The sequence below is a fragment of the Podarcis cretensis genome, assembly GCF_951804945.1.
Source record: "Podarcis cretensis genome assembly, chromosome: 6".
Classification (NCBI taxonomy): Eukaryota; Metazoa; Chordata; class Lepidosauria; order Squamata; family Lacertidae; genus Podarcis; species Podarcis cretensis.
In genome coordinates, this window is record NC_137175.1 from 78,335,273 (window position 1) to 78,356,455 (window position 21,183).

The window sequence follows — 21,183 nt, forward strand, 5'->3', positions numbered from 1 at the left end:
GCTGTATCTTAAACAGCCATATTAAAACAGCCTCGAATTAACCTCATTTGTTACGATACTGCCCTGGCATTGACTTAAATGTAGAGGAATGTATCCTGGGCCTCTTGTGACCTTCTGAAGAGAAGTGGGACACTTATAGCCTCCAGAAATTTGAGATACCAGAGGGCAATTGATGAACACTGGAAAGGGTTGGCAAACCATAGGACGAATCTTTTTATATACATAAAGAAACTCTTTGGGTTGTGCCCAATGTTGGTCCTACTTAGAGTAGACCCATTGAAAATAGACATGAGTACCTTAGGTCCATTAAATTCTAAACTGCAGAGGTAGCACCAGAAATATATATTTGAGGGGGTGGGGCTGCGGAAAAGGTAAAGTGCATATATGGGGAAGCAAGTTTTGTTTCCCATGTTGGATTTCTGAAAGAAAAATAGCGAGATTTGTCTGAAGAAAGTTCTGTTGGCGTTCGTGCAGTTGACTTTCAAGCAGTAGTGTAGAGGTAAATTCTGGAACATGGGCACTTCTTGAGAACCCTTGCAGCTATCCAAAAGGGAAAGGAAGGGAAGGTGTAGCCAATGTATACTGCAGTTGGCAAAGGGAAAGCAAAAGCAACTTGTCTGCCCAGCACCACCTCTGGCAAACTGGTAGAAAATATACTGAAAGGGAAATCCTCTCAAACGAAATTTTTACAAGAAAAACATCTTCAGTGACACCTTTTCATTGCTAGACGTCCATAAGCAAAAACATAGTTCTCAGATAATTTTCTCCAAACTGTTGCTAGTCTGAGGAAAGATGCCACCTCGCTTACTCTGTGCATTTAAACAAGGGGTAGATTGCAAAATAGGAAAACAAATGACAGGTAGGTTGAGTCATAACAGAAACTTGTGAACTACTCAAGCATGATTGGATAATTAGATGATGATGAGTCAATTGCTAAAATTAAGTTGTGTGATTTGCTTCAGTGGGGCATAGCTGGGTCATACAGCTTAATGGTTCAAGTAAAATATGCCCATCCCCCATCCTGAACTCTTAATGACTGGCTGTCCTCTCTTCAAGGCAACTCACATATTTCCAACAAGCCCAATGTGTGCCACAATTTGGCCTAGTTGTAGCTGTGCCACAAACTTCAAACCAATCCATCACCCAACCGCTTTCCAAGTCCCTTGTTTTGCCTTGCTGGATATCTTAGGACAGGGGTCAGCAAACTTTTTCAGCAGGGGGCTGGTCCACTGTCCCTCAGACCTTGTGGGGGCCTGGACTATATTTTGGAGGGGGGGGAAATGAATGAATTCCTATGCCCTACAAATAACCCAGAGATGCGTTTTAAATAAAAGGACACATTCTACTCAAAATTCATTCTACACAGATTCCCGGACTGTCCACCGGCCAGATTTAGAAGGCGATTGGGCCGGATCCGGCCCCCGGGCCTTAGTTTGCCTACCCATGTCTTAGGAGAAGAAAAGGCTAAGAAGTAAAGCCTACACAAATCCAGAGTGGAGTCCCTAAGACACCTGGATGGCGCCTTGTTCACCTCCTTCTGGCAACTGCTGCAGCCCAGGACCTCGGATTTCCTTTGAACCACATCAGTGAGGCCAAGATGTGGGTCGTTGTCGTCTGGGCAGCCCAGAACCTCCATAAACACTTCCCAGGTTTGTGCCTAGGAGAGATCACAACGTGCTAATGCAGCAGTTTGACTTCACTCCTGGAAGAGCACTCCATTGTTGCTTGAGGCAGACGGATGCCAGCAAATGTTCATGTAGGCTTTCTTCTTGAAACCCACTTCTTCTGTGGTCATTGGTTCATTCCCTTAATCCACATTCTGAATAGCTACCATATTTGCTTATTTTCATTCATCCTTACCAGTGTCATTACTTTCCTTCCTCTTTCCCCTTCCCATCATCTATTAGATTTTAAGCTCCTTGGGGGACAGGAACCAGGGGCATTGTTGGGGGTTGCCCAATGGGGCACAAGCTCAAAGACTTTTGTTGTGCACCCCAGATCTTAAGTCTCTTCCTCCCCTTTTTCAGCCACTGCTTACAAGGTGCTTACAAGGTGGCTGGGCACACTACAAAACACCATGCCAATGAGATCCCAGCCACCTGAGAGGGACTTCCGGGTTGGCGCCTCCGGCGATGGCTGAGCTCCTCCAATCGGGAGGAACTTACTCCGTGAAAAACAGGGTCTGACCGCCACGGCGAAGGCGGAGACCCATTGAAATCACAGGTGGAAGAAACCTGTGAACCTGGGATTCGGCTGGTACCTTTTGCTTGAGCTGTGCTTGAAAGAACTCATACAAGTGGAGACTGTTTCCCTCTAGAGGGAGCTTTTGAAACTGTTACAGGAGTGTAACGGGGGGGGGCGGATCTCCAGCTGCAAGATAAGGATTCTGAGAACCAGTGATTGACCTTGGACTATTCAAAATGTTAATAGAAGATATTGTGACTCTATTATGTAAAATAAGTCATTCGCTGGAAGAGCTTAATAAAAAGACAGATGCCACGACTTTTAAAGTTGATAACTTGGAACAGAAAGTGACTAATTTGATACGAGAAGAGAGCACCAACACAGAAATAATTCAGGACTTGGCACAGGAACCTACTTTGGCAGAACAAATGGTGGAGGAAAAGGAGAAAGTTGTTGTTTTTGAACCTAAAATAACACAAGTAGGACCCTTAGTTTTACAGAAGCAAATTGAGGACTATAAATTGAGGCCTTCTATGATTGAATATAGAAAAAGTCAGATTTTGAGGATTGGTTCCCGGTTTGGACTGAAGAAGGAAAGTCAGAATGATCCCTCTATCCAGGGATTAATTGATTTTTGGGACATGGACTTGGACTTGGAGGAGATTGAAGGTTTGGGGGCCTTTGGATTTGGAAGAATCTTGAAATACGACCTGAAATACTTTATTGACCCTAGCCTCAACTATGGAAATCTGGCTGAACTGTCCAAAAGGAATAAAAACATTGTTAAGATGGAGTTTTCTCGAGATTTGCTCTCTAGCATCAAAGAATATGAAGGAGATCGGCAGAAGGGACCTGGAAAAGAGTTAAGAGCCTCGGACATAAGATCTCCGGGCTGATGGACTATATGGAATTGACAGAAAGGACTGGCAGAATCCGAAACCAGGGAGAGGAGTTGATGGAAGAAGATTGAAAAATTTAAAGTTTATATATAGAAATATTGCAAAATTAATGAGTGATAGATAATTGATGGATTGATATTTTATGGATTTAGCAGAAATGTTATTTGGAGGAAATTTAAAGACTATTTACAGAAACATTGTAAAATTAATATCTGTTAGAAGGATGTTGGAATAATATTATATGATTTTAGCAGGAATGATATAAAGGATTTGGGAATAACTGACTGTTAATTGGTGAAAGGAGGAAAAGTAAGGTTACATTATATTAAGACAATTTACAGGATAAAAATTTTAAAAGAGGGAAAGGATTTGCTGAAATGGATAATTGACCTAGAATACAAAAAAGGGAGGTGGGAGGAGGTCAAGGAAATAAGCTAATGAAAGATTAGTAATGAGGAGATTTGATGCATTTTTCTTTGTGTTTTTGTTTTTGTTTAATGGGTTCTATTTCTGTTTTTTTTTCTTTTTTATATATATTGTGATGTGTTGTTTTGCTTTTGTTTAATGTGGCATTTTTATTTTTTCTTTCTGTAATTCTTGAAACTTTAAAAAATATTATTTTTTTAAAAGAAGAGATCCCAGCCACCTGAATCTTCCCAGAGGCAAAACTTTGTCCTGTACCATCCCAGATCTTTTAAATACCTAGCAGCACCCCTGGTAGAAACCCATGTAACTCTGTACGGTGCCACTGTACAGGCTTGTATGGATAAACCATAATAATAAAACAAAGCAAGACAAATCATGTTTTTAGAGAGAATAAATAATAGATGCAGCAAGAGAGAGAGAGAGAGAGAGAAGTGAATGGTAAAAAAGAATCACGAGTCTTGTGTGAAATTTACCACCCTTAAAAAAAGGAAGTTGCATTTTTGTACAGCATCTCCATGGAGGACTGGATCAAATCTCATAAAGTAAGGAATGTGAAAACAAGGACATTGTTAACTTGGGAGGAAGACCTCTAAGAAAAACAACACATTGTGCAGACTAATTAAAGGAAATATGCATGGGGAAGCTAATCCCTTGGAAACATGCCACAGATTCAAGCACACCTACACTGGAAGAATATTTTTTTAAAATAAGAAAAGATCAGAAGAATCAGTACCACAACAATACTTCTGTAAAATAGGAAAAAAGAATAACTGAAGCCCCTGATGTGACATTGTAGAAGTGCATTAAAAAAAATGTGTTAGCTGTGTCAATTCTAAAGAGGTGCGGTCTCCCTTTGGTCTTCAAAGCGTTCTTAAACAAGGGGTCTTTGCTCGCACAACCTCTCGCTTGCTACTAGATGGGAGGAAGAAGGATTGTTTTCCTCCCTGCTGCTGAGGCTCCATCTTCATTTCTTCTGAGCCTTGTCCCTCACCTTTCTGTTTGAACCGTTTTCTTCTGGGACTGAACAAACTGGCTGTTCTAGCCCCTTGCAAACGAAAACTCTGGAAAGTTCTGGCACATCTGAACGTTGGCAGCTTTTCAGGGGCAAGTTATCACCAGGATACACGCTGATTATTCTTTCTGTGAGGCTGCCATTATTTGGCAACCTTTTGTTTACAGTGGAACATTGCTCACGAGCGCAGGCGATGCGGACAGCTCCTGTTGTTTGCAGAGAAAAGGAAGCAGGGCGAGAGCATAGCCACCTCAACCCTTCCCCGTGCTAGGAGGAAAAATGAGGGGTGTGGGGTACCATGCTTCTTTTCAGTCCTTTTTCACAACCCATATAGCATACCATTAAAACAGATAAAAGTGGCATACAGTAGAAAGGTACCATTTTACGGGGAGGGGGGAGCTGAAAATGCCCCTCATCTTCCCATAACAATCTGATGATTCATAACAAGGGAATCTCAAAATCCTGATGATACAATTTAAGTATGCTTCCTGCTGATAAGATATAATTCTCTGAGAATCAAGGAACTGGAAGTACATTGTTTATGTGCCTGGATATTGTTGTCATTACTGGATTAGAAGCTTGCTCTGATGAAATTATACTGTTTTTGCTGCTTTATTTTTTGTTTCATGTTGGCGTTTGAAGGATTTAATAGTGTAACCCGCTCTGCAATGCCATTTTGGTCATGAATAATGGCCTGCAAATATTTTAAATAAATAAAATGCACAGAACTACTGCTGAAAGTGGAAAAAATATATAGCTTCTTCCTCCTTTTCTTAGATCTAGCTGTACTCCCAGGTTTCTCAAGCAAAAGCACACACACAACACTGGCTTTGAAATGCACAATCCCTTTTTAAACTGTTCTTTTAACAGTGGTTCGCATATGGAGCATGACATCAGCTGTCATGCTTTGTAATTGCCATGTTTGATGTAGATGTATGGATGAGGAGTTTAGAGGCCAAAATGTCAATCGCAACATTGGATTAGCATAATCGGCGCACATTTCTTGCTATGATTTGCTTATAGCTTTGTGCCAGAAAGCAGGGATTTGCATGTGGTATGGTTATAAGAAATCTCCCCAGGAGATGATGGAAATCCCCAGTTGCCGAGGCAAAGTTCAGGAAAATGCATTAATGAGGAGCAGGCAATTATAGATCAGTAAGTAAATAGATCACAGTGGTTTGGCTGGCAAACGATGTCCAGTATAAGCCTTGGATGTTTTTGCAATGCGGCCAAAGACACAGAATGTGTCCAATGCTGTTGACGCCCTTAGAATCTGTTCTGGGGGTTTGGTGGACACTCCAGAAAAGATTTTGGGAGTGCATGGGGGGAGGGGCTGCAGGGGAGAGGAGAGGCAGATGAAGTTCTGTTGTGCTAGCGGAAGCCTACTCTTGCAATACTGTATCCTGTCCCATAAGCTATGCTAGCCATATATCTGATTCTTCATTATTAGGAAATTTTTATTTGAAAATCAAAATGTATTTAAAATACATAGGCTAGGGGCCAAAGATGTCTGTGCATAAGTGCAAAGATATTATGCAAATGTACAGGGAGACAGCTAATCTAACTGACTGTCAGTAACCACTAATCCTTTTTTGAATTTTTGATTTATTTAATTTTTTATACCCCGTCTTATATTGTAGATCTCGGATCAAGAAACCAAATAAAGTGAGTGCCACTCTGGGGTAAGAATAGCCAGATCAGTCAAATTCTAGTCTGTGTCACTTTCATATGGACTCACGCATAAGTCTGTTCCATTGCACTTCCATATTAATTTGCAAAATAATAATAGAATCATAGAATTGTAGAGTTGGAAGGGACCCTTCAGGGGTCATCTAGTCCAACCCCCGGCAATGCAGGAAAAGGAGTAGTGTGCCTGAAGATTCATAAGTAGATACATATTTGTAAACATGTTTTCTCTACCAAATATATATATTTCATTTCTGTTTCCTCTGTGACTGTTCTTCCTTTTTACCCTCTCTGCCTAAACTAAGGGGCACAGGATTTGGCAAGCCATTCCACCAACATAGCAGTGCTATCTCTCTGAACTGGTGAACGCTAAGTATAAGTAAGATTGCTCAACCCACAATCCCCTGGACTTTGTTCAGTGTTTCTGATGCAGATTTCAGCTTTAAAGAAGTATCAAAATGCATTCAGGAAGGCTGGGTGGCAGTGACATAGCTCCAAACCTCTAATGAACAATAAATATAGAATTGCTTGTTTCATTATTGCCTAGAATGTGGACGTGTGTTTCAACCTGGACACCAGCTTATCACTGATCTTAATTATGGTTCAATAGTTGTTTTTAGCTTTTTATTATTATTACTGCCTTGACATTTTATTACCATCAAGCAGTATATAAATCTTGTGAAATACGGATAAATTTCAATTTCTTACCCATCATTCAATGTCCAAAAAAGCTCATAATGAAGGGTCCAGACTCACTTCTGTGGGGAACAAATTTAATAACTGTAGGGCTTCTACCTCCATTCGCAACAAATTTAGTGGTGGAACTACCAATTGGGCCCACTCTGATAATCTTTTAACACCCAAGAGGGCCTGTAGAAAATGAGTCGATCTTTTACATATCTGGACCCTACATTGTTAAAATCAATGCTGAAATTAATGCACGTAACATTTTAAAATACTCATACTTATTATGAAAAAATATCCCTGTTTTTCTTTAAAGTTAATAATCAAACCTTTGTAATAATTAAAGGAAAGTTTCCTTAAGATAGAAAGTTTCACTATTTCTCAGGCAGCAGCAATAAATTATTGTGTTAAGCATGAGCACCACCTAGTGGTACCTAGTGGGGCAACATTCTTACAGCTGTCCACCACCCACACTCCCAAACATAACTAAATTTGAAACACACAAAATAATTTTTCTCGCATGAGTAGATGACAGTAGTTATGAGTTAGCCTCTGGGGAGATTGGAGGCTCAGTTATAACAACCAATCACTTTTGCTGTGCAGCAGACCCTGTAACTTAAACCTTTGCAGCAACAACACTGGGCCAGTAGCTTTCGAGTGTTCGACGGGAACTAATTGCACTCAAGACATCCACAAAATGACCCCAAACAATTTTGTCCTTCAGGAAGCTTGTGCGAGTCAAGATATTTCATGAAAGCATTTGGTCTTTTCAACAGACATACTTGAGCATTTCCTCCAGAAAACTGCTAATCAAGTACTTGCAGCTCACTGAGTAGCACAGTGTTATTTGTATATTAATTATAGCAATGAACTTACAGCATGACGTTGTGGAATTAAATTTATGTGTAGCAGGTGTCGCAGGCAATTGCTCAAAGCAGGAAAGAAACGTATGGCCCTAGTTTCACACTTACTTTCTAGTTCATCGCTTTTGAAAACACAGGCTGATCACTAGGTGGAGCTTCTTCGCTGATTACTTTTAAAAGAAACAAGACGGGGGAGGAGAAACAGAAGTCAGTTAATAACATGTACCATATATCGAAGAACTAAATAAATTTAAATTTTATTTATGTTTAAATGCATGGATTTGAGTGTGATTTTCCTTGAGCCACTCTTGAGAAGCTGAAAGCAGGGTAGGGGCTGCTTAACTCTTCCCCACCCCTCTTGCTGTTTCTGTGCTGAAAATTATATACCCACCCTTACGCATAAAACAGCTGCTTTCTGCAAAGGAGATAAAGGAAGTCCACAACATGTCTCGCTTGGTTCTTTGTGGTGACATTTGCACTGCAGAACACACAGCATTCCTTTGGTACAAATTTCTGGTCTTGCTAAGATTACTACTCTACTTCAGGAGAAATGGGGTCCACCACTGCAGGAGACAGAAAGCTAGATTGACCCAGCAAGGATTTTTTATATTAAGTAAAAAAGTCTGATCCTCGCTTCTGCCTGTCTGTCTCTCTACAAACTACCCCGGCTCAAGGCTTGGGCAGGGAACGGAAGGAAAACAAAGCAAATTAAATTGAGAATTCATCTCATTTGATTTGGGGTAAAGCTTTTTGTTGTTGTTAAAAGGTTGCTTGCTTGGCAATGCACATATTCCGACATTAAGCAGAGAAAATGCCCTCCTGTGTGAAAACAGGACAAGGGCTGGAATCCAAAGAGTGACTTCAGGCACACCCAAGGATTTCGGCACACCCAGCAGGATTGTTGCCGAGTTGTTTTTATTGCTTTCTTTGAACAGGAGCCTCCCATTGAAGACAAAAAGGAAACCGCTTCTGAAAGTCCTGAGTTTGCCATGTGGCAGGGAGAGGTTCTGTTTAAAGATAGCGAGTCCAAAGGCCTCTCTGAGCACGGAGGAAGTACTTGCGCAGCATTTTGGATCCCAGCCAAGGTCTTCTCCCATGCAAGGCAGAGTCATGCTTCCACACCTTCCCAGGCCTCAATTTCTCATTTCAAAGCATGCTTAGGAACATTTAATTACGCCATCACCACCCTGGGACTGATCTTGCATTAACCTTTGCCTAGTGCACTGCAGCCAGAAAAGCTGTTATACATGCCAAGCAGCAAATATTAAATGCACACCCAACTCAATTTATTAATAAACTGCTTTGGAGATGGATGTGGAAACAGCTACTAACCTGAGCCCAAACCACACAATAGCATCACTGCAATTATCACTAACATTACTTAAGATGGAGGTTGGGAGTAGTGTAGGAAAATAACTTCAGAATCTTTTATAATTTCTTACTTTGCGATTTCTGGGCCGTGCAGGTCTTTCTGTGCTCTTAGCATACTTCTAGTTCTTCTTCCAGTCGCAAGCATTGGAATTCCGCAACCAAAAATGCCCGTTTTCATACATTCAACTCCAGAAGCTGGGAATTTTTTTAAAGCAGCGCAAATTAATACCAGAAAGGAAATTTTAAATAGGGGATCCAAAGAGAACATTTGCACACAAAACGTAAGGAGCTGATTACTTTGGCGGAAACTGGAGATTTTCCAACTCTGACATTGTCTTGCTTCTATTGCAATTTTCTTTTAACGCAAGACTATACAATAGCTGATATACTTGTTGAATTATTCACAAATCCAGTATTTATTTGACATGTTGCATTTAAGAAAAAACCATTAAAACTGACATGAAAAAAGTGATCTATCTTGCATTCTATACACAATGAATTTAATCCTGCTTGAGATGAAAATACAGCACATACATCTTTCTGCATACCAGAAATTTATCATGGAGAAGACTGGAAGCTCCCATCAGGGGAAGTTTCCATATATGTACTGGATTTTTGGATCATAGCCAGTAAATCATATCAATAACACTTTCTCAAAATATCTAAATAGTCATCTCAAACTATAAAAGTACGGTAAATTAATGTGGTTCCTTAAAAAAATTAAAAAGTACTTACTTGGACAGATTTGTTTTTAAAAAACAGCACACTCCTAACCATGTCTTCTTGGAAGTCCTGTTGGGGCTGACACCCAGGTAAGTGTGATTAGCATGGTAGTCCAAAATGTGCTGAAATGGTACAGGATCTACGAGCAAACTGTACGTGATGTGACTAGACAGAATATGTTCTGTCCCTGGAAGAAAATTATGCAAATTGAAAAGAACCAGCCCTAACACGAAGGACGATTATAGGCATCTCTTTGGTGAGAACATCTTGATCCCGTGAAGTTTGCAAAGTTGGTTCATGGCAGAACAAAATTAAGTTTCTCTATTATATGACAAACCGTGAAAGTTGGATATTGAAACGTGGAATATAAAAACACATTTGAATTTTATTGCTTGAGGAATACAGCATATGAAAAAGCACAAGAATGTCCAAAGGAAAGGTCACAGGGATTCAAACATATTATGATACATACCAGATGCAGTAAAATATTAACCTGAATTCTGCATCAGAAAAGAAGTGTGAAAATGTATATCTTTCTTTAAAAAAAGAAGAAGACTTATTTCAAATAGGAAGGGCAAGGGTGTTACAGTACAAATTAGGAAAGCCAACACTGCACATTAACATGGTTTTACTAGCCTAGTGTTTCTACCTTTGGTACTTCAACCTTAATGAAGACAATCTTTCACCAGATTTTGCCCAATACTTCTCCTGCTGAACAAATGTGTTTCAGCTTAACATTCAAACTAATTTATCTCTCAGCTACCAGTGTATAAATAAGGGTGCAAGTTATTTCAGGTGAAGCCATAAAACTCAACTAACTGCAATTCAAGATCGTAGTTTGACTCTCAGTTTGGCTCTCTGCTTCACAGACAAGACTTTCTCCATTCATTCTCAGCTCTTGCATAATTTTCTATAGCCATCAAGGCTGTGCTACAAAGTTTTTTAAAAATTGCAGTCTTGGTAATGTTGCATGATGCATTAATATGCAATGCATGAGATTCTACCTCCCTGCAAGCAAGAACCAGAAAAATATGCTGATGTATCTTCAAGTATATTTTCAGATTCTAAAAAGGACTCTATTGTTCCTTATTGTCAACACAAATAACAATCTAAGCATTGTTATATATATAAAATCCACACCTCTAATGCCCCAGAATAATTAGGTCTTGTTGGTCAGTCTTGGGGCTCAGTCACCAAACTGAACTTGGAATTGCAACACTTAGAACTAGTACCCTACTAGTTTCTAATGTAGAAGCAGCCAGTTTCACAGATAAAACTTCTCTATTGGTACACTAGTCTTGAAAACGTCGTGTTAATATTGTGCTGACAAAAAAAAGTACATTGGATTTAAATGAAGATTCCTCTCATTGCAAGCATGCTTATTAGTTCCAATATTTGCTTTCATAGACCTGACTATTTCAGCATTCTGAGTCAAAACAGAATTAAAACAACTCTGTTCCACCAAACTCCATTTGAACACTTGGAACATGCACGATGCATGTTAATACCACCTAAAGTTAAAATTAAATGGCTGTGAAACAGGAACAGATTTAATTCTTCAAAGCAGACAATATTTGAAATGAAATATTAATGTTGCTCATGACACTGAATTGATGACATAATAAAGTATTGGGTTTGTTTTCACCTCTATACAAAAGAAATTCAATCTGTACAACTATTAAACATACATTTTCCTAGTTTGGCAAAAACGTATCATTTTTCAAGATTGGTGGTATATGAGCACAGAGTATATATTGCCCATATATATATCGTTTTTGAAGACAAAGAATTCAATTATGCCGAACCCTTTGCTTGGCTGCTCCGTTCCAATAAACCAAAACAAAACCCAAATTAAAAATTTCTACAGAAGATTCTATGGTTAAAAGGGAAGAGAAATGCAAATGTGAATTTAGAGCCTCTGTATAAATTTTGCTATATTTTATAAACTTTATTGTAACACTGTTTGTTGATCAAATAAGTGACACACTGCTATCTAAAATTTCCATAAACACCATTAAAAATCCAAAGTTGATATGATACTGAACCTTAAGTCTTCAAGAGTTCAAAGAGACAGTTTCGACATGTACAGCACACAACAGCAGACATCCCTAAAATACCAACGGCCGGTCCAAGATGCAGACAAAAGTGACGGGTAAGCATTCATGTCCTGCACAGCAAAACCAGCGAAAACTATTTCCTTGCGGGGACTGAAACTCAGCCCAAAAGATTTCAGATGTCGTCCTCATCATCTTCATCTTGAGAAGAGCCTGCCTGGTTGGATGCACTGGCCGAGGCAGCAGCAAGCTGTGCTTGTTGGGCCGCTTGCTGCATTTGTAGCCATTCCTGCTGGGCTAGCTCTGCCTGCTGCTGTCTAGCCTAGGGACACAAAACCGTAAGTTCAGTGTCTATAGCATGACCTAACACAGTTGTGCACAGACACACACATGCGCACGGGGAGATCAGTGCAAGAGGTAAGACAAGAACATTATGGCATCCTCTCGTGATCTGTTTCGAGAGAAGAAATTAGGACCACTACTTCACAAGTGAAACAACATCATCATCCGTGGGTCCATAGGTTGCCTAACCCTGCTGCACACTTGAGAACTTCCCGTCGTGTTTAAAAAAACATATTGCTGGGTTTGACACAAACTCCAAATGAGGGATGCTTATGAGAAAAAGTATTTCCAAAGGTACAGAACTTTAGGAAGAGCTAAAATTCCCTAGAGCAGAGTTTCCCAAACTTGGGTCCCCAGCTGTTTTTGGACTACAATTCCCATCATTCCTGACCACTGGTCCTGCTAGCTAGGGATGATGGGAGCTGTAGTCCAAAAACAGCTGGAGACCAAAGTTTGGGAAGCCCTGCCCTAGATTGAAGAGTGTCTTTCTCAGACAATGCAGGGAGAATGGGAAAGAGGTCATTTCCCCTGTCCCACTGCACTTTTCAGGTTGGTTGGAGGAAGGGGTTTGTACTAGTCAGATTTGGTTTCCCCTCCACAACTTCTCTTTTGCTGTGGGGAGAAGAGGGACTGTGCTCCTCTCCCTCTCGACTCCTGCATCTTTCCCATTTCAACTTCCTTTCTCAGTACAAGAAGGGCTTAAAAGCAGGAACAGTTCTGTCAACTAAGGCTTCAGGCAGGCTCAACCAATGGACTTGGAATGGACCTGATGCCATCACATGACACAGAGTGTCTTGGAATCCAGTGAATTTTCAGCCAACTCAGCCCCTCCCTCAGAACACTCAATTTTAGCGATTTCCACTGGCAGGGATACAACTAGCAGGGGCCATACCTGCCCACTCATGCAGCCAGCAAGAGGCCAGCTGAGCAAGGAGAGCAGGACACAGGGACACCTTCACCTAATCCAACCCTTAATCCCAGCCATTTGGATTGCTGTCAGGTATGCTTAATGTATAACTCCAGATAGATTCTGCAATCTGGAATTAATCAGAGAGAACCCAAAACCTATACCATTTCAATTACATTAACCCTTGTCAGAAATGGATTTTGGGAGACAGGCTTTTAATGATATCCTGATTTTGAAGCGGAAAGGACACCAAGGAAGTCTGACTGAATCAAATGGTGTTTACTCCAAAATAAGTGTGCACAGGATTACAGCCCAAATTAGTTCCCAAAAATTATCTGTACTTAAAAGAGACCCAAAGAAATAAATGAGAATTAAGTTAGTCATAACCAACTGAAGTCCCATTGATTTCACTTGAGTATACAAAGTTCAGGTGCAACCCTATATTTTTGCATTGACACATTATTTGATGTAGCTATTTCAAGCTAATACATACTGAGACAGTCACATCCATTTATACCCAAGCTGAATGAATCAAGTTTTGCATATTCAAAGAATGAAAACTCAAGTCATTTCCAAAATTTAGATTTGTATGCAATATCCAAGTCTAGGATGCTTAGCTGATTCATCTTCACAAACTGTATCTTTCCACAATTAAATGTGGAAATATAAGCACTGCATATATTGTTTCCTCACTTACTTTTGCAAATAACTCTTGTTGCTGCCTTAGGAGCTCTTCTTCAGGAATGCCAAGATTTTCCAAACGATTATTAGCCCTTCTTCGCTTTAGTGCTACGGTTTTGCATTCTTGTAAAACTTCTTTTACCTCACTGATGTAGGAGCCAAAACCTAAGCTTTCAAGTGCTAGGGTAAAAAAAGGTTTCTAGTTAGTAAAATTCAAGCATTTTAGGCAACAAGACACCAACTTAACCTATCAGACACAGTTGCCACTACCACAAAAAACATACAATGATTGCTATATAGTGTTACCTTCTGAGGGAGGGAGTAATTTTGGACTACAGAAATCCGCAGATTGGCATATCTAAGTCAGGCCACTTCTTTTAAAAGGACAAAGAACATATGATCTGAAGTTACAGGTTACAGGTAGCCGTGTTGGTCTGCTGTAGTCGAAACAAAATAAAAAAAATTCTTCCAGTAGCACCTTAGAGACCAACTAAGTTTGTTATTGGTTATGAGCTTTTGTGTACATGCACACTTCTTCAGCTATCTTCAGATATCAGGTATCTGAAGAAGTGTGCATGCACACGAAAGCTCATACCAATAACAAACTTAGTTGGCCTCTAAGGTGCTACTGGAATGAATTTTTTTATATGATCTGAAGCTTCACTTAAGCAAGCTTTACCTTTTTTCAAAAACAATTCCTTATACTGGGCAGCACTTGCAAGTGACGTATTATTGACTTCTATTCCTTTACTAGCTGAGTAACAATCTGTTATAGACTATGTATGGTGTGGATATATGCAAGTTGACAGGGAAGCCTTTTCTACTTTACGAGCAATTTGGTACATGAGATGGTACTGTTTAGCGGCTGCTGCTGCACAAAGGCAAGCAAATCAGACTACCCAACCTGAGGTGTTTTTCAAAATGGGGAGAGAGAAGGTGGGCATTCTGCAGGCAGTAGGCTGTCCAATGACAGGCTGTTGCTAGTGAGGAACACCCTGAGGGGGAAAGTCCACAGGAAATTACCCCTCTGGTGCCTCCCCTTCATGGGGCGCAACAGGAGGCAAGTGCCCGATGAAAATGGTAGGCTAATGGTGGAACGGTTCTGAGTGAGAAGCAAGGAAGTGAAGATTTCCCAAAGTGAGAAACTGAGAGCAAAGGAAAGCTCCCAGGTGAGAGCTGGGTTTCTCATTTTCTGAGGTTGGGCAAAGGGATTAACAGCTAGTTTTGTACAGATAAGTATATGTACTTGTATACTGTTTCTGCACTTTAGATATTCTGCTGATTTCTCCGTTTTTTTCAGAAGGCTTTTGTTACTAGATATGCATTATGTTTCCTAATTGCACCCGAGAAAAGTAGGTACCGTATTTTTCGCTCTATAGGACGCACCAGACCACAAGACGCACCTAGTTTTTGGAGGAGGAAAACAAGGAAAAAAATATTCTGAATCTCAGAAGCCAGAAGAGCAAGAGGGATCGCTGTGCAGTGAAAGCAGCAATCCCTCTTGCTGTTCTGGCTTCTGTGATAGCTGCACAGCCTGCATTCGCTCCATAAGACGTACACACTTCCCCCCTTACTTTTTAGGGGGGGGGGAAAGTGAGTCTTATAGAGCAAAAAATAGAGCAAAAATAACTTATGCCATGAAACACTGCATTTTACAGGCGTGGAGTTCAATGCTGGGATGAGTAATAAGAAGTAATAATTATGTATTATTTATTAGTATGAACTGTTTTTATATAACTGTTCTGGTTTTCTTGTATTGTATGGATATTAGGTTATGTACTGACATATACTGCTTATCATGTTGTATGTTATAAACTGCCCTTTGGTCTTTTCATGAAGGGTGGACTATCAATGTTAAAAAATAAAATAAATGCTGACAAATGGAGGGGGCTGATATTCACCAGATCTCCCTTCCCTATGCAGCCCCCTAAAAATCTGCTCTGGATGATTGCAGAAACCCTCCAAAACAGTGGGATACGATGCTGAGGGTTCGCAAGAGAAGTGGAAATCAGTGACAGCAGCGAATTGTCTTCCTCCAGCTGCAGCATCCACTGGATCTAAGTCCCTTCCATGAAAGTCTGGATTCAACTTACACACAAGATGTTTAACACTGGGAAACATGACAGTGGCCTGAGAATGCCTGATGTGTTGAGGCTAAGCATGTGTGGATCCAAGAGAATGATTGGGAACTGCGGGATATAATAAATATTTATTTCTAAACCATGTAGTAGCAAACCTAAAGGAATGCACTGCTGAATGGGTGGATCACTCCATAGAAACACATTCACAAAATTGTAGAGCTGGAAGGGACCACAGGCTCATCTAGTCAAATGCATAAATCTTTCATCCAGCGTGGGGCTTGAACCCACAAACCTGATATTAAGAGACTGTTAAAAGTCTCAGACTCTACCAACTAAGGCTATCCCTCCTTATTTTCATGGTGTGCAAATTATATCCAACATATAAAGAGTTAAAAATTCTAATTTAAAGAGAAGAGAAATTAACAGCAGTGACTACATTGAGCACTGTCAGACTTAAGTTTACCAAAGATGTGTTGATAAATGCAAACAAAAATGACTAAGCTAGATACAAAGAACTTTCCCCAAAGATAGTATAGAATTCGACATGTGGTAGCAAGCAGTTGAAAGGGAGGAAGCATAAGCTCCAAACCTGCAGAGAGATACTGCACAGCTTGTCTTGGTGTTTTAAGCCAGGCACAGTGAATATAAAAAGTCAAAACCAAAACTGAAAGTGCAGTGGCCCAATTTGCTCGAGTTTGTGGTTTAGTGGTAACACCATTGGAAAGAGTGAAAAACAGTTTACGGGATAGACAAGTGCAGACACCCTAGTGCCAGCCATTTTCAGTTGATTGTCAGGGATTTGGCTGTGCATGGTTCTCTTCAAGCCCCAACAAGCTCAGTGGCTGCAGAAAGCCCTACACCGCACTTTGAGGCCCAACCAGCTGATAATCAGGATTTCAAATAACCCTGCAAAGGGCTTTGCAGATGACCCCAATCAGCTGCACCCACAAACCCTTTTCTTGGTCCAGACACTTTACCTCTCCCACACCTGATGTCAGGTGTGCAGCAGATGGACATCGCTTGGTCGAAAAGGCCTTGTGGGCTAAATGGGGAGGCCTGGGACGGCTAATTAGGTCTGCAGACTGAAAGTTCCTCACCCCTGCAGCTCAGTCAGTAGAGTGTGAGACTCTTAATCTCAGCGTCATGGGTTCGAGCCCAATGTTGAGCAAAATATTCCAGCAGTGCAGGGGGTTAGGCTAGATGACCCTCGTGGTCCCTTCCAACTCTACGATTCTATGATTATTAGTTCTGTAAGTGGTCAAATAACAATGTTTCTGTGGCCAGAAGTTAGAAAGAACCCTATGTATACGGCCACCATGGCATCAGTTATCCCCTGGGGTGCTCTCTTAGGAGGTAGTAATTGTTATTTGCAAGACGATGGAACATCTTAAAGGTGAATTAAATAAGTCACCAATTTTTAACCTTTTCAGACCTGGGATTCTCCTTTAACCAAACCATCAGTGTGGAAGCCCTTAATATTTTTACCATGTATCTGTATGATGGCAGTGCTGTTGCTGCAACCCATGTTAGATCAGGTAATGATCCAGTAGCGCGTGCTGAAACCTATGGTGTATATTGCACCTATATATGGAAACCTCGATTCTACTCATCGATCATCCAACCCAGCACAAAATGATGAGTTGGAGACATTACTTACTGAATGTGTGTGGGCCCTGTGTAGTTTTCTACAAGCCCGTTAACTTTGTACTCAGAAGAATCCAGACCTTTTTGTGTGTTCTACCAGAAAAAAAAATACAGAATTTGATATCGGGTTCATATTTCAACATCCTGACTTTAGTTTTCATTTTTGGATATGTGTTTTCAGTTGCGAAGATAAGCATTCAAAAACAGATGGAGCTCTATAGAGCAGCTTTCCCCAGCTGGTTGCCCTTCATCCCTCGCCACAGACCCTGCTGGCTGGGGGTGATGTTGGAATCCAACAACATCTGGTACAGCATCAGTTGGGAAAGGTTGCTCTACAACAGCCAGATGAAACTCAGCAGCCTAACCAGTGGTCATTGTTTCAGTGCCCATAATTTCTCATTGTTTCTCCCATAACAACAGTTTGCAATTATGCAAAAGAACTTTAGAAATTAGCATAATTTACCTATGTCAGGGACACAAGTGGCACAACTCTCAATATAGGGTGATATCCAAATGTTTCTAAGCCCACGATTTCAGTGGGTCTGCTCTAAGAATGACTTAACATTGTATATCATCCAAAGTATCTTCCCGTATTAGGGTCTTCCTATTACAATAAAAAAAAGTTTAAGAGCTATTTCCTGTGCTACAGCTCTGTCCATGTAACAGACTTTTGTTCATGTAGCAGAACTTCCTCTCTCTCTCCTGTCCCTTTCAACCCTCCTTGTGTGACCTCAAAATCAGTTCCAGCAGATTGAGGGGAGCTCCAGAGCAGATTTTGTGGGGGCATAGCTGATACGAATGTGTCATTATGCAAGCAGAACTTCTCTGGTGCAGCACTGCACAAAAGTCAAGATGAAGCAGTAATACCCCAAAAGGCTATAGCTATCAACAGCTACTAGCCTTGGCAACCATATATTACTTCCAGGCCCAGAGGCAGCATATCACTGAATACCAGTTGCTGGGAAATGATGATTATCTTCATATTCCGCTCAAGAGCTTCCCAAAGACACTGGGAAACAGGATGCTGAACTTGACAGGCCCTTGATCAAATCCAGCTGTACTGCTCTTACACTCTAAAAACAGGGTTTTCATTTCAGGCATATTACATTTCTTAATGCTGAAAGTAGTATCATTAAGCAACAGCTGAATGAAACCAAGACTCCAGCTACTTTCACTTTTGCTGTTCTGAATGCTGAACTGAACATGAGTAACATGAATTTTAAAGGGAAAGTAACATAAAACAAAGTAATAGCCTAATGAAATTTGCCCTCCTTTTTCGTAGGAAAGAGCAACTATATATATTTGACTAAAATCCTCTTGTTTTATAAAATGGAAACAATTAGATAAGGAAATAAAGAGAGGAAAAGTTGTTTCCAACAAACTGCAAGGAATCTATGGTAATGTTGGCTATAATTGATGTCACTGACATCCTATGCCTTTTAAAATGTGTTTGGAGGGGGTTATTGGGTTGTAGTTGTTTTTATTTTGATTATGTATTTTGCGGTTTTGTATTCTGATTTTATCCTGTGAACTGCCCTGAGACCTGCAGGTACTGGGCAGTATATAAATTCAATAAATAATTTTTTAAAATCAATATTTTCTGGGATTTTAACATATTGTATTTTATTGTTTTGGTGTAATTGTTGTAAACTACCCTGGGATCTGAAGGTTCAATCCTAACCACATCTATAAAGAAGTAAGTCCTATTGAGGTAAGTGAGGTTAGGATTGCTTGCCTTAATTGATGAACAGTGGTTTAGAAATCTAGCTAAATGAAAAGTAGTGGAAAAAATGAACACGTGTGAGAACAATTGCATAATGGCGAACTCCCCTCTCATAATACTCTTTAAACTCTTACATCCTGTTTCTAAAAAAAACCCAAAAAACAAGAGGCTTTTACTTCAACTCAGATTCATGTAGCTAAACACAAAAAGTGCTCACTTTACTAAAACAATAGCTATAATTCGCAAGGAGTTTTAAATAACTTTACTTGGAAGTTCAACTGACATCAGCAAGTTTCTCAGACGTGCCTGGGAGTTTATGACACAAACAAAGACCTGCGTTTCTAGACCTTAATGAAGCTGTAGCTCTCAGCAAATGCTACGCAGTTGCCTGAAGGGGTGAAATGTTTATCTAGTCTACAGCTCACCAGAGTCCTCCAGGCAATCTAGCCTTTTGTAATTCTCTGCTACACAGCACACTGTAAGAGTGTGGCGGTGGTTGGATGCACTTCTGAAGTTGTAGCAACAGAAAGCCTACGGAGAATCACAGAATCGTGGAGTCGGAAGGGACCCAAAGGTCACCCAGCACAACTCGCTGCAATGCAGGAACCTTTTTCCCAAATGTGGGGCTCGAACCCACAACCCTGAGATCGAGATGCTGTACCGATTGAGCTACCCCACAGCAAGAGACCAGAGGGTGGCAAGTGAAGGGCTTTGTTCCGGTTGGGCACTAAAGAGGTAAGAGAGCAGGCTGCCCCTTGCCTTGGATGACGTGCTCCGGGGAGATGGTTTTCTTCTCTGACTTGTTGCAGATCTCGTTGGCCTCGGAGGAGATGAGGTGGATGAACTCGGTGCAGCAGTTGACCACCAGCTCCCGGGCGTCGTTGGCCACCCGCACGTTGGGCAGCGTCTCCTTGATCATCTTGTTGATGGCGGCGCGGGGGATGGTCAGGTCGTCGTCGTTCCCGGAGGAAGAAGCCATGGCGGGGAAGCCCCGTCAAAGGCCGCCCAGGCAGCGCCTCCTCGAAGGGGAAGGGCTCCGGGCCGGAGACGGCAGGGGCGGCCCAACTGCCGCCCCGCGCCGAGGTTGCCAGGAACGGGACCGAGAGCGACACGGGAGCCTCGGCGGGAAGCGGCCACCCCTTCTTCGTCCCGCCCCGGGCGGCTCCTCCACAGCCGCCCGCCTCACTACAGCAACGGCGACCACCGGCGCCGCCTCCGCCAACACAACATCCCTTCAGGCGCCCGGAGGCGAACCGTCAGCGCTGCCGCCTCAGAGAGAGGGTCGGGGGGGGGAGGGGAGCCGGGATGACAGACGACCCGCCGCCGGCGAAGAAGGAGGAGGAGGCTCCGCGTAGCGCCGGCAGCGGCTCCGACTTCTTGCTCCCTCCCTCCCTCCCTCCTCACGCGCCGCGCGACGGTTGCGGCAGGGAACGAGGCTGCCGAAAGGCTCGCGAGGGGCAGCCGACACACAAGGCTGCGGCGCGCGGCACTTCCGCCGGAAGCGCTTTCCTTGCGCTTTCCTCACCCACTCTCCTCCTCCCTCACGCCGCCAGTTCCGCTTCCGGTCTGGCCCGGAAGCGGCTTTGTGGTACTCGAACGGGGTGCGTGGGTCTGGGCGCGGTTGTGGACCCCTTTCTGTCTGTCCCCTCACTGGTGCTTTAGGCTGCTTCCCCCCCTTCCACAACTTGGGTATCCAGGGCCCTTTTGGGGGGGACTACAACTCCCATCAGGCCTAGCTAGCAGGACCAAGTGGTCAGGGCTGATGGGAATTGTAGTGGGTTAAAGCCTCAGCGCCTAGGGCTTGCCGATCGAAAGGTCGGCGGTTCGAATCCCTGCGGCGGGGTGCGCTCCCGCTGCTCGGTCCCAGCGCCTGCCAACCTAGCAGTTCGAAAGCACCTCCGGG

At 42.0% G+C, this 21,183-nt stretch overlaps 1 protein-coding gene across 1 annotated transcript; it reads right to left on the reverse strand.

The window, feature by feature from the left end:
- Positions 1-10,213: 10,213 nt before the first annotated feature.
- DR1 (down-regulator of transcription 1) lies at positions 10,214-20,810 on the reverse strand. The gene is made up of 3 exons (XM_079981790.1): positions 20,040-20,810; positions 13,849-14,012; positions 10,214-12,224 (listed from the first exon to the last, which is right to left on the reverse strand). The coding sequence occupies exons 1-3, from the start codon at positions 20,257-20,259 to the stop codon at positions 12,078-12,080; spliced, it is 531 nt and encodes a 176-aa protein (XP_079837916.1). The 5' UTR covers positions 20,260-20,810; the 3' UTR covers positions 10,214-12,077.
- Positions 20,811-21,183: the final 373 nt, after the last annotated feature.